The sequence below is a fragment of the Aspergillus udagawae genome (genome assembly GCF_001078395.1).
Source record: "Aspergillus udagawae IFM 46973 DNA, scaffold_3, whole genome shotgun sequence".
Lineage (NCBI taxonomy): Eukaryota > Fungi > Ascomycota > Eurotiomycetes > Eurotiales > Aspergillaceae > Aspergillus > Aspergillus udagawae.
In genome coordinates this window covers 3,999,499-4,012,089 of record NW_025091266.1, presented here as the reverse complement: position 1 = coordinate 4,012,089, position 12,591 = coordinate 3,999,499, and the positions used below count along the sequence as shown (strand labels likewise).

Here is a 12,591-nt window from a genome sequence, read left to right as displayed (position 1 = left end):
CCAGCCCATCAGAATGTAGAGCAGAAGCCTTTCATCCATTAAGAAAAGTTTGACACTACTCACCCAACAATATCCATGAAGTCCATGGTCTCACGCCCGACTACTCAAGTCCGCTGCTGCAGATGAGGGGCGTCCGCGCATTACTTCTTCAAAGATCGTAAATTTTGGTCCTCGTACTGCTATGCGGCAGGGAGCCTCTATTTGAAGCAAATTAACGGTGCAGCGAGTGTTTTGTACTTGCCTACAACACCATAGTTACTCGTGGCGACAGTACATTTAAAGAGATAAGAAGTCTGGTAGGACACAAATCCACCAATATCAGTGCAGAGCAAGGAAAATGTGAATGACAGCCGAGACAGAACCCTTCGACGTCTCAAATAACTCGCAAACAGGGAGATTCACTTGCGCCTTCTCGCAAACCGAACAGCAAATAAAGAGCCAAATGAGGTTGTTTGAAAGGTGCAAACGATTGTCTAACACTCCGCAACCTCAGGGAAGGCAAGTACCTCTTTTACAACAAAAAGTGAGCCTGAGTCTCCTCTGATTGGCGAAACATAAAGGCGGTGGGCTTAGTCTGTATGCCACTTTACGCGTTGTAACGATCACTCCGAGACGCGCTTCTCTCACAGCGTTTCCATTTTACGAGAATACTTGATTGAAGATGGACGGTGTACGAGGTGATTATATCAGCGACAGCTATGGAGACAAGATTTTAAGACCCGTCTGAAATTACTAGCGCTGGGATATCTGGAACTATACTCCATGAAAGCTTCATGTACGAGCAAAAAAACGTGGACTAGTACTGAAGTTAATTGAGCTGCTTCAATGGTCGAATAATTCGGAAGATATGGTAAATACATAAAAGCATGACCGACCCCTACTTATGCCTCGTTTCCACGTCCTGTTCTCATCGCGCTGAAGGTGCAGAAAGAAGGGGAAGGGGGAAAAAGGGGGAAGAAAAGAAGATAAACCAAAGGTAAAGGCTTCAGATGACGGTGGGAATTAAGAAGACCAACACATAAGAGAGATCGACTCGATAGACCAGCTGTTGGGGCTCTGCATCCAGGAAAATGCTTTTGTACAAGAAGGGATGCAACTAGACCTGGCGAAGTGCCAGAGGAATGCAAGGATAAAAGAAATCAAAGGAAAAAAAACCCTTGTGAAGGTAGAGAGTGTGGAAAGCTCGAGAGGGAATAAACGGAAAGAAATGTGCGCCGAGCCACCTGCCAATTCTGTATAACCGAACGCCTTCTATCGGGGAATAAACAGCAGGCTATAAACAAGCAAGAATCGCATCGAATAGAATGAATGCAACGCCGGATAGGGTGCATCAACTAAAATCGACTAGAAAGTCGTGGGTAACATTGCAGCAATATAGGGCCGAGGATGAAGAAGTACTTATTATACCTGATATGTCGGTGGGTCATGAGGACTTTTGAGCGGGCTATGGGGGCTCTGCGGCACCGGTATGCCTGTCGCAGAATCGACGCGGTTCAGCATCGCGCCCGAATTAAAGTCAGAATTTACCTCGTAGCTCGGCCGGACTCTGTCAAAGGAATGACGGGTGCGCTGGGCAGAGTGCACTGACTGAGGGCGAGGATATTGAGTAGTGTCAAAGCTGTAATTCGTCCCATTGCTACCGTTCTGGCTCCGCGGATTGTGAGTGTGAATCGTCGGAGCGACCGACGGCGGGTAGATCTGCTGATCGTCTGAGAAGGGATCCTGCTTCATACTGGATTGGATTGGTTTACCCAAATCTGAGGTGGCCGATCCGTTGCTCAGGCCACCAGAAGTCGCGGCGGCCTTCGGGGGGACAAACGCCTCGTACTGGTCCAGGTACTTGAATTTACCTTGCGTGACCTGTTCGCGAATGATGTCCACATCTTGAGGAAAGAACACCTTCTGCACGGCTTTGACGGTGAATCGAGGAAGAAGGCATATTAACACAGTCATAAGGAGAACCACCCAGAAGGATAAAGCTCCGTAAACCTCTGGAGCAGCCTTGTAGAATTGAGCCGATGCGGTTGTCGAAGAGTAGATCCCGGTCCAGAAGAATATTAAAAGAGAGCTGATGACATTGATCAAAACTGTCAGCCAGTCCCAACGGTAGGTATTCAGGAGGATATAGGTGTTGCTAGCAATGACAGCACACGAGGCTACAAGGACGCCCATTCGCGTTCGGTCGTTGATATTCAAGCCGTTGGAATGAACGAAAGTCGCGGGACTAAAAAGGAGGTATGGCATGTAGAAACATATGACCGACTGGTAAAAACCATCGAGCATATACAGCCTGAGTGACGTCAGTGGGAGCTGCAACATCGGGAAATGAGAGATAAATACCAAAATTTGGTCTGCGACCATTCCTTTCGCTCGATGCCCCTCATATACAGCTGAGGGACGGCAAGTGACACCTTGTCGTCCACGTCCTGATCAAAAATTCCCATCAAAATGACGGGCAAAGATGTGAACGCAACGTTGACCAAAACAATATATGTATAGTCGAAGAGGTACGAGCCGTCGAAATCATTGTAAAGCGAGTACCAGAAGAGAGCAATGGTCCAGACCATATTCTGTGTAATTGTTCAGCATGATGTGTGGCTCGCGACAATTGATACCTCACTTACCTTGTAGAAGAAGTTTGCTATGGTCTCGCCCATGCGGCGGTAGGACCACCGACCATGCACAAGGATCAGGCGTTGGAGGAACCTGAACTGGCCTATAGCATAGTCGGAGGACATGGCCGCCTGTCTACCTTCTTCACCAATAATACCAACCCCAACGTCGGCTTCTTGAATCATCGCGACATCATTGGCCCCATCTCCAATCGAGAGAGCCATGATATTCAGGCCATTCTTGACTAAGCGGACAACCGCCGCTTTCTGGGCGGGACTGACTCGACAACATAGCACGGACTTGCACTGCTTGCAAAGCAGGAGAAATCTTTGCTTCAGCTCATCAGAGAGCATGAGCTTGAGTGTATCGCCATCGATAACTACCGCGTGCGTTGCAGGCGGTGGCCTGTGATCCTGTCGAGCAGCGATGAGTTCCTCGTCGGAACCGGTTAATCCGAATTTCCGCAACTGCTCATCAAGCTCTTGAGAGGCTCGCTGCGGTTGATCCTCGGGGATGTTGAAGACAAGCAGTTCCATGTCGTTGGTCAGAAGGTTGCACGAGAAACCGATATTGATGGCAGTTTCAACTTTATCACCAGTCAGAACCCACAGCTTGATCCCAGCATCGGCCAACAAAGAGATGGTATCTGGAACGCCATCCTGAAGCTTATCCTCGATGGCTGTTCCACCAATAAGCATGAGCTCCTGCTCAATCTCACTTGAAACTTGCTCCAGCTTTTGTTCACGATCTGTGAGTGCAGCTGCGGCAATGTCGTGTTCTTTGCTCCATGTCCGATACTCCTCTTCACTGAGGATTCGCTCTGCCACGCACAGGGTTCGCAATCCTTCACGCGCAAATTCCTCTAGATGTTCAGCTGTCTTCTTCCGAAGCTCTTGTTGCTTACCACGAGCCAAGCGCGAGTATATGATGCTGTCTGCGCCCTTACAGAAAAGACGGATGGTGCCATCCGGCATACGGATGATTGCACTCATTCGCTTCCTCGTGGAATTGAACTCGAGTGTATTGAGTACAGTATATGTTCGCTCCTCGCCCATGACATTCAGAATGAGGTCATCACCTGATCTTCCGAGAAGAGTGAAGCCGCAATCACGAGCAGTGCTCACCAGAGCGGCCTCATCCGGGGACTGCGCTTTGAACTCGATTTGCGGAGGATCGCCAGGCGTCTGCTCTGTGATTACTGTATGGCACAAAGCAAGAGCAAGCATAAAATGTTCCGTGGCTTGCTTTTGAGCTTCACCAGATTGCCCTTCTAAGTCCGCGACGTATTTTGGCGCGATGAACGTCAAATTTTCATCACGCAGATATGGGTTGTCATGGATTTGGCGGAGCATTTGGAGCATCTTGGTAGTATCGGCAGCAATTTTTTCTCGTGCTTCCGCGGCCACCCTGTCGGCATCTCCTCCTTCACGCCTGATCATACCTATCTGGGCCTCTGTGAAGGCCTCGCCATATGAAACTCCGTTGATAGTGCACTTCTTGAAATCCATGACGTTCTGCGTCAAAGTGCCAGTCTTGTCAGAGAAGATGTATTCGATCTGTCCAACATCATCCGAGATGTTCCAGGATTTGGGCACGCAGGAAATGCCCAGCTTCTCGTAATACATGAAGACGTCGCTGTGAATGAAAATAGCCTGACACGTGCGAACGATCTCGAGGGAGATGTAGAGCGAGATGGGCACCAAGTTCTGGAACAGGATCAAAGCCACCCAGAACGTGATGATAGCAGTGACTACCGGAGTGCTTCCGTAGGAGCCAAAATCGAAGTAGTTGAGAGATCTGTCATCAGAACCCCATGCAACACCGTTGACAACTGCGGAGACGAAACACATGGCAAACAGTAGGATAAAATTGTAGATGACATTCCAGTTGAGGGCTTTGGCGAGCTGAGCTCTTTTTGTCGGCGTCACACCAGAGTTGAGCATAACCTTGGTCTCGTCACCAGTGAAAATGACTACACCAAGCGCCCATTCAGTGTTGCGAAGCGAGCACCCACGCAGCAGTATATTGCTGATAGTGATAGGCTCTACCATCTCCCTTCGAGGTGCATCCGGATAGTCGGGATCGCGCTGGTCCCAGCGAAGTGCGCCATTATAGGCGTACAAGTTGGGATGCGGCGCCTCGCTGTCGATCAGAAACTCGGCTCTTTCGCAATCCCTAGCATGCCTAACCTGACGACCACAATTCAAAGCTTGACGGACCTTGAGGTTTGTCTCGCCATCTAAATTTTTGGTCTCCACGTAACAAGCACCATCGGGATCTGAAGTCGAGAGAACAACAATATCCGCGGGAATAGGGTCTCCGTTGTATAGTCGAACAAAATCCCCAACCTGAATATTTTTCCAATAATCGCGCTTGAATCTAGCCTTGCCAATTGTCTGCTTCGACGGGTCCACCACACTACCACCTTTTCGCGGCGGTGTCACGGGTGATGTAGGTGCTTGTACACTGCTTCGATTTGCCTTGTCTGGATGAAGGAATTGGTCCGAATCACCAGCAGATAGTGGCCAATCTGCGCGAGCCTCTGGAGAGGGCGATGGAACAGGAGTCATCTGAATTGCGTCCTCTTCCATACCATGATCACCTCGTTGTGAATACATAGACGCTCGCGGGGTTACAGTCGTCAAAATTGAGGCGCGCCGTTCATCTTGAAACGGTTCCGGTGCATCCTTGTTTTTCTGCACCAGACGCCTGATCCATCGGTATGTGTAGATAGTGGCACGGGTACACGCTTTCTTGATTCGACGCCAGAGAGAAATTTTGTCCTCAGTTGAGTTCACATTGTTCCACTCGACTAGGCGATAAACGGGGGAATTGTTCAACTCATTGTCTAGGATGGTACGGCGCCAATCTTCGACGGCGTCTTTGATAGCTGTCACGACCACGATGACGATCAAGGGGACTGTGTTGAGCGCGGGGTTATCTACACCGAAGATGGAAAAGAACTAGACAGTCATGTTAGCCAGAAGAGCAATCGACCGGCGCTGGCTTCGGCGACCCAGGAAGGAGAACATACACCAAGGATAATGATGAAAAGGAAATAAATGTTGGCTATGTTGTGAAATTGGAACCAAATATTTTTCGGGACGAACGTCAAGGGCGTATATTTCGCAGTTCGAATCTTGTTTCTAGGATACGACGCTTTGATTTGACCGTCTTCGTCTCTTTCGGATTCGGGTATTGGTACGTTGAAGTAGACCCTTCGATTACTGCCGCCTTGGCCATCTTGGTCGCTTTGAGTATTTGAGTCTTCCGTGGGAGGTAGATTGCTGCCTCGCTTCTCATTCTTCGCTTCAGAACGCTTATGCAAGCGATCCATGATCGAAACACGTTTCCGCACACCTCCGGCGCCGCCAACTCTTTGTGTTGCCCATCTCTGGCGTTTCGTCGGCTTCGAGACATTGCTGCTAACTTCGCGAACCTCATTCCCGGGGTCAATGGAGTCCGGACTCAAGAAATCTGACGCCATTTACGGAGCTTCTAGCCCTTGTGAGAAGGGCTTAAACCGGGGGTGACCGTGTTGTATTAGGACGGCGGAGAGAGAGCATCCGCTCCAATGAGCCGGATCCCAAGAGTGTAACCAATCCACAAGCCTTTCGTTGTTATCACCGACTCAGTAATCCGAGATGGACGCGGAGCACGACCTAACAAGGCTGCTAATTGTGGCCTGAGTGCGCAGGTAGTGAATCGTTGAAGCACGTCACGATGAGGCGGGAGACTCTAAGGTGAACCAAGAGACCCCCCAACACAAGGATGATACGGCAGTACGTAGAAAGGTCGGGAGAGGGGGAGGAAGGTAGAAATCAAGCGAAGCGATGGTCCATCATTCAGAAAAGGAACAGCATGACATATATCGACAGTAAAGTCGACAAGAACCACAGAGAAAGAAACTGTTCCTTTTCAAAAGAAAAGAGAAAGATTAATCAGATTGGTAAGATGGAAAAACAGCAGTTTCTGGGTAGCCGGCAATCTCTCCTCGGGAGACGGGGGAAGTGTAGGTATGGTATTACGGAATACGGAGGAACTGGTCGATACATAGTTCACCACCTCAGGCGGAACGCAAGGCTGGGCATAATTGCCGCTTCGTCAGCATACAACACAGCTACCTAAGACACCTTTAGGGACAGAGCAAAGTAGGCCAGATTTCTCTATTGATAGAGAAGGCAGGAGATTTTGGTCATTATTACTCAGGATGTTCTCCTCTATAAATTTTGTACTGAGCACTGGAGGCAGGTTTCCATGCATGAGCTTTAGAGATATTTAGGTAGGCACCATTCTCCATATCTTAGTCCTGCATAGCTTCTACGCGATTTCATTATTTCCTTCACAATTACCGTACGGTAAATTACAGCGCTGACGTACAGGCCAATCCGTGCATAAGCTCGAGGCCTTTCCAGCCTCGCTGTAGACTGCAGAGTCAAGAGTCATTTATCTGGTTCCCTTCAAAAATTTTCTAATGGTGGCGGCGAAGATAGATATTTGGTACGGATTTCCGGCTTGTCGGGATGGCGAAGAGTTTAAATGCGCTTTATAATCACAGATCAGTCTTACCTCGCAACAACGGATATAGGAGCTACCACCGAATCTAATCCGAAGTTCGGATCGGAGTAGGATGTTGTAGGTCCTTAGATCTGGACAGATTGCAGAGTCATCGAAGGCGACTTTAGTACTCATAACTGGCTCCTCGTCTCTACCCTACCTGACCCTACCCTACCTCAACTGGGGATTTCAGGCTGCGGCAGGGCAGCCGGATTGTCGTCGGAAGACACGGCATGCATGTACTCCGTACTGTGGCATGCCATTATGCCAATGTGGTTTCGATCATCTCGATCATTTTGGCCACGAGATCTTGAGGGCAAGTATTCTCAACGCTGTTATTGATATGGGTATTGTTGTGTTCTGTCGTATTAATATTGATATATTACGAGTAGTCTTAGCGCTTACGTCCGACATGAATATCCAAAGGGCGGGCGCTTCTCGGAGTATGGAGTTTGAAACAGGCTAAAGCCGTCGGGACGGCACAAATGGCAGATGCCTATGGCATCCGGTCCACATTACTGTCCATATTTCGAAAACATCGCGGAGGACGGAATTACAACTTACACGAGTATTTTTATTTTTACGCGCCTGTTAACTGCAAGACATAAAGCCATGAGCACCTACATAGTATGTAGATAGTGTATACTTATCTATCCGAATATCTCGATAATGCATAACGCATGGACACAGGATTCAGATCAATATTGTAGATTGTTTGCTTTGATCCTTCCATGAACAATTAATAATAGAGATACCCCTTAAGGTCTTGGGTGTGTTGCTTCGCTTTGTACCCCCGATATCCCTCTCCTTTTCAAGAGTCTTGGCTGCTGGCCTGGCTTCTATTTTGAAAGGGTTAGCCGTCATTTAACTCAGTCAGATTGGCTGTGGCCCCTTATTGCGTGTCGTGACTGTCATCTCAATTCTCCTATCATTTTCCTTTTCCAGGCGAAAGTACGAGAGGTACCCAGGCGATCATCAATGTTGTTCTCGAAAAGTCCTAAAGTGATCATTGTGCCAAGCGTTTAGACTTTTGGCTAGTGAGTTATTTGTAGGACATATGAGTAACCTCCTAATGCCGCATTGACGCGGTCTAGGTACCAACGAATTTTGGGACTGCAGCTTAGATGTCAGTATGTTTATCCTCACTAGCTCTGTAATTTTACAGTACGTTCCATATCTCCCAAGTAGGACACTGGAGTCTACGCAGAGAGAGGCGACAGATACTTACGAGATTGGAGAAAAAATACCCGATAGTTGACACCTTTTGCAAAGGTGGGCTGTGGGCTCACTGCGTCAGTAGTGGATCCGCGTCGGTCAGATCAACCGTGAACTGCTGTGGAGAATAAAGTGCATGGTCAAGTCAGATCGACATGGCCCCTTGGGCAGTGGTAATTTCTAATTAGGTTATCCTTCTAGTACCATGCTGATTGAAGGGACATCTGACCTTAATAGGTAATCAGTCTTTCAATCATGAAGGTGCATACTTTCTGCTTCATAAGAAACAAGTAGATGCACTCTCATTTCTTTGCAACTTGCAAAGGAATGGTAGATGGATACTTGCCTCAGGAGTCTTGTGTCAATTCGAAACCTTTCTTCAGGTTGCTATTATTTTGATCGACACTAATATGTGGTCCAGGTAAACCTAACTTTTTCTGAGGTTCACCATCTTCATTCATATAGAGGCTAACTTCCGAATATTATTTACTGCGCAAGCCCTGCAATAAGAAGTGAATCAAGGGGATGAATGCCAGAAACCTAAAGTCAATACTCTGTACGGACTAGAGCGTACCTAGTGTTGCAGCTGGTCCTCCATCCTCCCACGTCAAATCTAAGTCCCAACTCCTCAGCTAGATTGAGAACCTAAAATTGGCAATATCAAGCTTTCCTGCGAGCTCTCCAACTGCACAATACAGCGAGGCAGGCACTCATAATTTCTCTCATAATGATATATATGCAGTCATCATTGTCCCGGCTTACTCGTTGAGGCCTAAAGTCGATACTGGAATGTGCACCGCCAACTGAGAAACGCAGCAGGGCGAGGATACCTTTAATACTAGTCGCTGTAATACAAGACTCGACTTGATCATGTACTCAGTATTGCTATCCCTAGGGCTCATCCACAAAGGCGAACCTTTCGAACCTTTCCCAATTTAGTATCACAAGCACTCCAATAGACATTGTTCAACCCCTGTCTGATAACGGCTTGTCTTGCAATGCAATGCACCACAATACTCGATCCAGGACCAGGATGCGTCACTAGCTGTCTCAAAAAAGCCTTCAACCTTAGCCGCGTACGAAACAACGAGTCCCCAATGACCCAAACCATTTGACATGAAATTTCGCAAATGGTTCATTGATTGACAGCCATATCGATGACTCAGCATCATGTGACTTCGTGAAGGGCAGCGCGTGCTCAAGACGTGTCAGGCGTCGATGCGGAGCAGATAAGCCGACATATTCAGTTGCGCGTGCAGGCCGTGAAGTGATGGTCAATCTACAGAAGTTTGTGGATGAAAAACATGTCCCGGCCGCGCAATATTACGGATTTCTTCAAGCGGCCAGCTTTTTCGCTGACAAAGCAAGACATTCACTCCAATAGCAAACCAAGCGAAGCTCTTACTGCAGCACCTCAGCCTTCACCCCTCAGCGAGCTCTCGTCATCGTTCCTAGAAAACGGTGACTCTCCACAAACCCCAGATGGACCAGCTTCGCAACTGAAAGAGTCTTTACTATCATCGGTACAGGACACCTCTCCAAAGCCCACGCCTCAGCAGAGTTTCCAAAGCAGTAACGGGACTGTTGTCGGCGACCCGTCTTCAGGACTAAGTTTCAATTCATCCCAGCGGATCTTCAAGAACGGGAAGGAAGTCGTCATTAGCTCTGATGGAGAGGATACAGACTCGGTAGCATCTTTTGAGCAACTAGAAGATCCTCTGTTGATGTTCATGAAACCCAAAGCAACGGCAGGAAGCGAAACGAGAGAAACCGAGAACAATATTGGCGACTCAGGGATGGCGTTGCGTTCGCAAAGGCTCAAAGATACGAAGAAGTCTTCGAATCCCAACTCCTCGAAAGTCTCAGTCCCGCAATACAAATTCTCACTCGATGATCTTGTGACCCAAGCAGTCGGTGATAACGAAACCGAGGCAACCGTTGCAAGATTAAAAGCTGTGCGCGAGGATGAGAGTCCTTCAAAACTCAGCAATCCTCCTAGTAAGCATTTGAACGAAGGAATGTTGACATCGGCACTCGGTGATCAGGATGATGAGCTAGGATTACAGCGTCTACTTGATGCCGTCAGAAGAACAGAGGCGCTCGACATAGAGAAATTCTGGTCATTTTTTAACTACGAGGCAAAAGCTCTGCCTGCGCTGGAATTCCCGCGAGAGTCTATAGCTCCGGGGACATATTTGGCGGTACTGCGAGGTTTGTAATTCATCTGGCTTTGGCTTCTGGCTCAGTTTCTAGTGGTCCTGACTAGAACATAGAACCGGAATCGAGAGAGCGAGCCTTCCACTCTGGCGCTCTTGAATTCGCTCTATCCAGAGCGTATCTTTCTGATGAGCTCATATCTTGGATCTTTCATTCGGGTCAGTATTTATTTGTGGTGGATTCGTCCGTAATGCTCACCATGTTCAAGTGCCTTGCGAGCCTCGGGAGAGCTTGAGGCATGCATATTGTAGGCTTTTCAAGGTGTGTAGAGCCATCCGTTTATTTTGTCGATTATGTATGACTTACTAGATGGCCTTGCCAGCATGCTACTGCTGAACGCATAAAGTCCCTGATTCGACCCGACGATATCAATAGGCTCTTTCAGCGACTGGGCGCCAGCCCCAAAGCGCTGGATATTTCTGAGCCGGTTGTCCCAGAACCAGCACCTCAAAGTGAGATTCTCGGTGGATGTCTCCTATCTCTTAAAGTCTAACAAACCGCAGACAGTCATTCGCGAGAAACCCCTCAGCATCTGGCGTGCTTGCTGTCAGTCTTGGAATTACTTCGCGACGCCGCAGAACTGTACGTTGATTTTACCTTGCTGCAACGCTCGTGCTTACACTGCAATAGATTTGCCGACGATACCAGGGAACATCTACTGAATATTCTATTTCGTCTCGCGCTCGACATTTCCCTTACAAGCAACGCTATCGTTTGCTCAGACTTAGAGAAGACTATTACGGCAGTTATGGAGAGCGTCCCCGAGGACACAGCTGATAGCTTGGTGAGATCCAAGGGGCTTTTGGCGTAACAGCACCCACTAACTAAATTTCAAGTTGCACCGTGTCTGCATATCTGCCTACAACACCTTCAGAGACTCCGTATTGCAAAGTCGCCTTCTGAAACATATTTTACCTACCTCAAGTCGGCTCGCGGCGCTGAGGTGCCGTCTCGCACTGGCCTTCTTAACGAGCGACCCAGCTCGACTGACTGAAGCCCCTGATGTAATGAGCGATCTGAAGATGATTATCGACCTTTTGAAGGATCGGCGATTTAACATCAACCTATATAAAGGAAAAGGCAATCCTGAGTATGACTACGGAGAACTCGGTGCAGTGACAGCACTCCTCAACATTGCCATTGACTCGGGATGGTCTGGACTGGCATTTCCAACGAGAGAGGCCGACAAAGAGTTTAATGCGCATGTTGACAGGCTTGCTGATCGGGTCAAGAAGATCTTCGTGTCGATTCAAGACTCAGGCGCGTCTCATCTCAAGCGGACTTTGGCCAAGGAGGCCCTCGAAACTTTGCACTACCGCATTGTCTATTCTGTGAGGTCGAAACCGCCTCCGAAGCAAACGTTGTTTGGCCATTTCGGGGCTGAAAATGGACGCGCTAAATATGATATGAGGAAATGGGTAGAACCGAGGAGTGGGGACGACAAGAAAGACACCCAGATGCCTATTCGAAGTCATGAACATCCTTCTTGATCTTTCAACCTTTCTCGAGACGACCAATACCTCAGTTCAGACTCGAGCCAACCAACCAATGGCCCCCCCCCCCCNGTGTCTATTCTCATCCGTGATGAGCTCTCATCGCAGGACCTATCGGATTCGAATGGCCTTCTTCGAGATCACAAAAATCATGCTGATTCAATTTCAGACCGTTGCAACAGCCGCTGATATGGGCCCGATAAGTGGCAGCATAAAGGCCGATGGAAAGCAGTGCGGCGCTACCGTGCAGATTGCACCCGCCCTACTGAGCTGCGGGACAGAGTAGGGCTCTCAAGAACCTAGAATAACGACGTGTGATGATCTTTATGCAGCCCGGCTTTGCCATTGCACGTGTATCTATTGTATAAATAGCAGTATATATCATCGCCCATCCCTGCTGGGATGAAATAAGGGAAATAGAAAAAAGAGATTGTGTACAAAGCTATGCTGATTCCGAATAACAAAGTTCGAGAAAAAGATGAAGGATGGACCACTG

The 12,591-nt window shown here is 48.3% G+C and overlaps 2 protein-coding genes across 2 annotated transcripts; one reads left to right on the top strand and one right to left on the bottom strand.

Moving 5' to 3' along the window:
• Positions 1–1,401: 1,401 nt before the first annotated feature.
• Aud_005243 (uncharacterized protein) lies at positions 1,402–6,100 on the bottom strand (the record flags this gene model as incomplete). The annotated part of the gene is made up of 4 exons (XM_043290173.1): positions 1,402–2,224; positions 2,341–2,570; positions 2,625–5,576; positions 5,648–6,100. 4 exons carry the CDS (start codon positions 6,098–6,100, stop codon positions 1,402–1,404), a joined length of 4,458 nt encoding a protein of 1,485 aa, XP_043146108.1.
• A 3,580-nt stretch (positions 6,101–9,680) lies between these two features.
• On the top strand, positions 9,681–12,092 carry Aud_005242 (uncharacterized protein; the record flags this gene model as incomplete). The annotated part of the gene is made up of 7 exons (XM_043290172.1): positions 9,681–10,596; positions 10,659–10,760; positions 10,811–10,863; positions 10,925–11,054; positions 11,106–11,184; positions 11,233–11,386; positions 11,439–12,092. 7 exons carry the CDS (start codon positions 9,681–9,683, stop codon positions 12,090–12,092), a joined length of 2,088 nt encoding a protein of 695 aa, XP_043146107.1.
• Between the last annotated feature and the right edge of the window lie 499 nt (positions 12,093–12,591).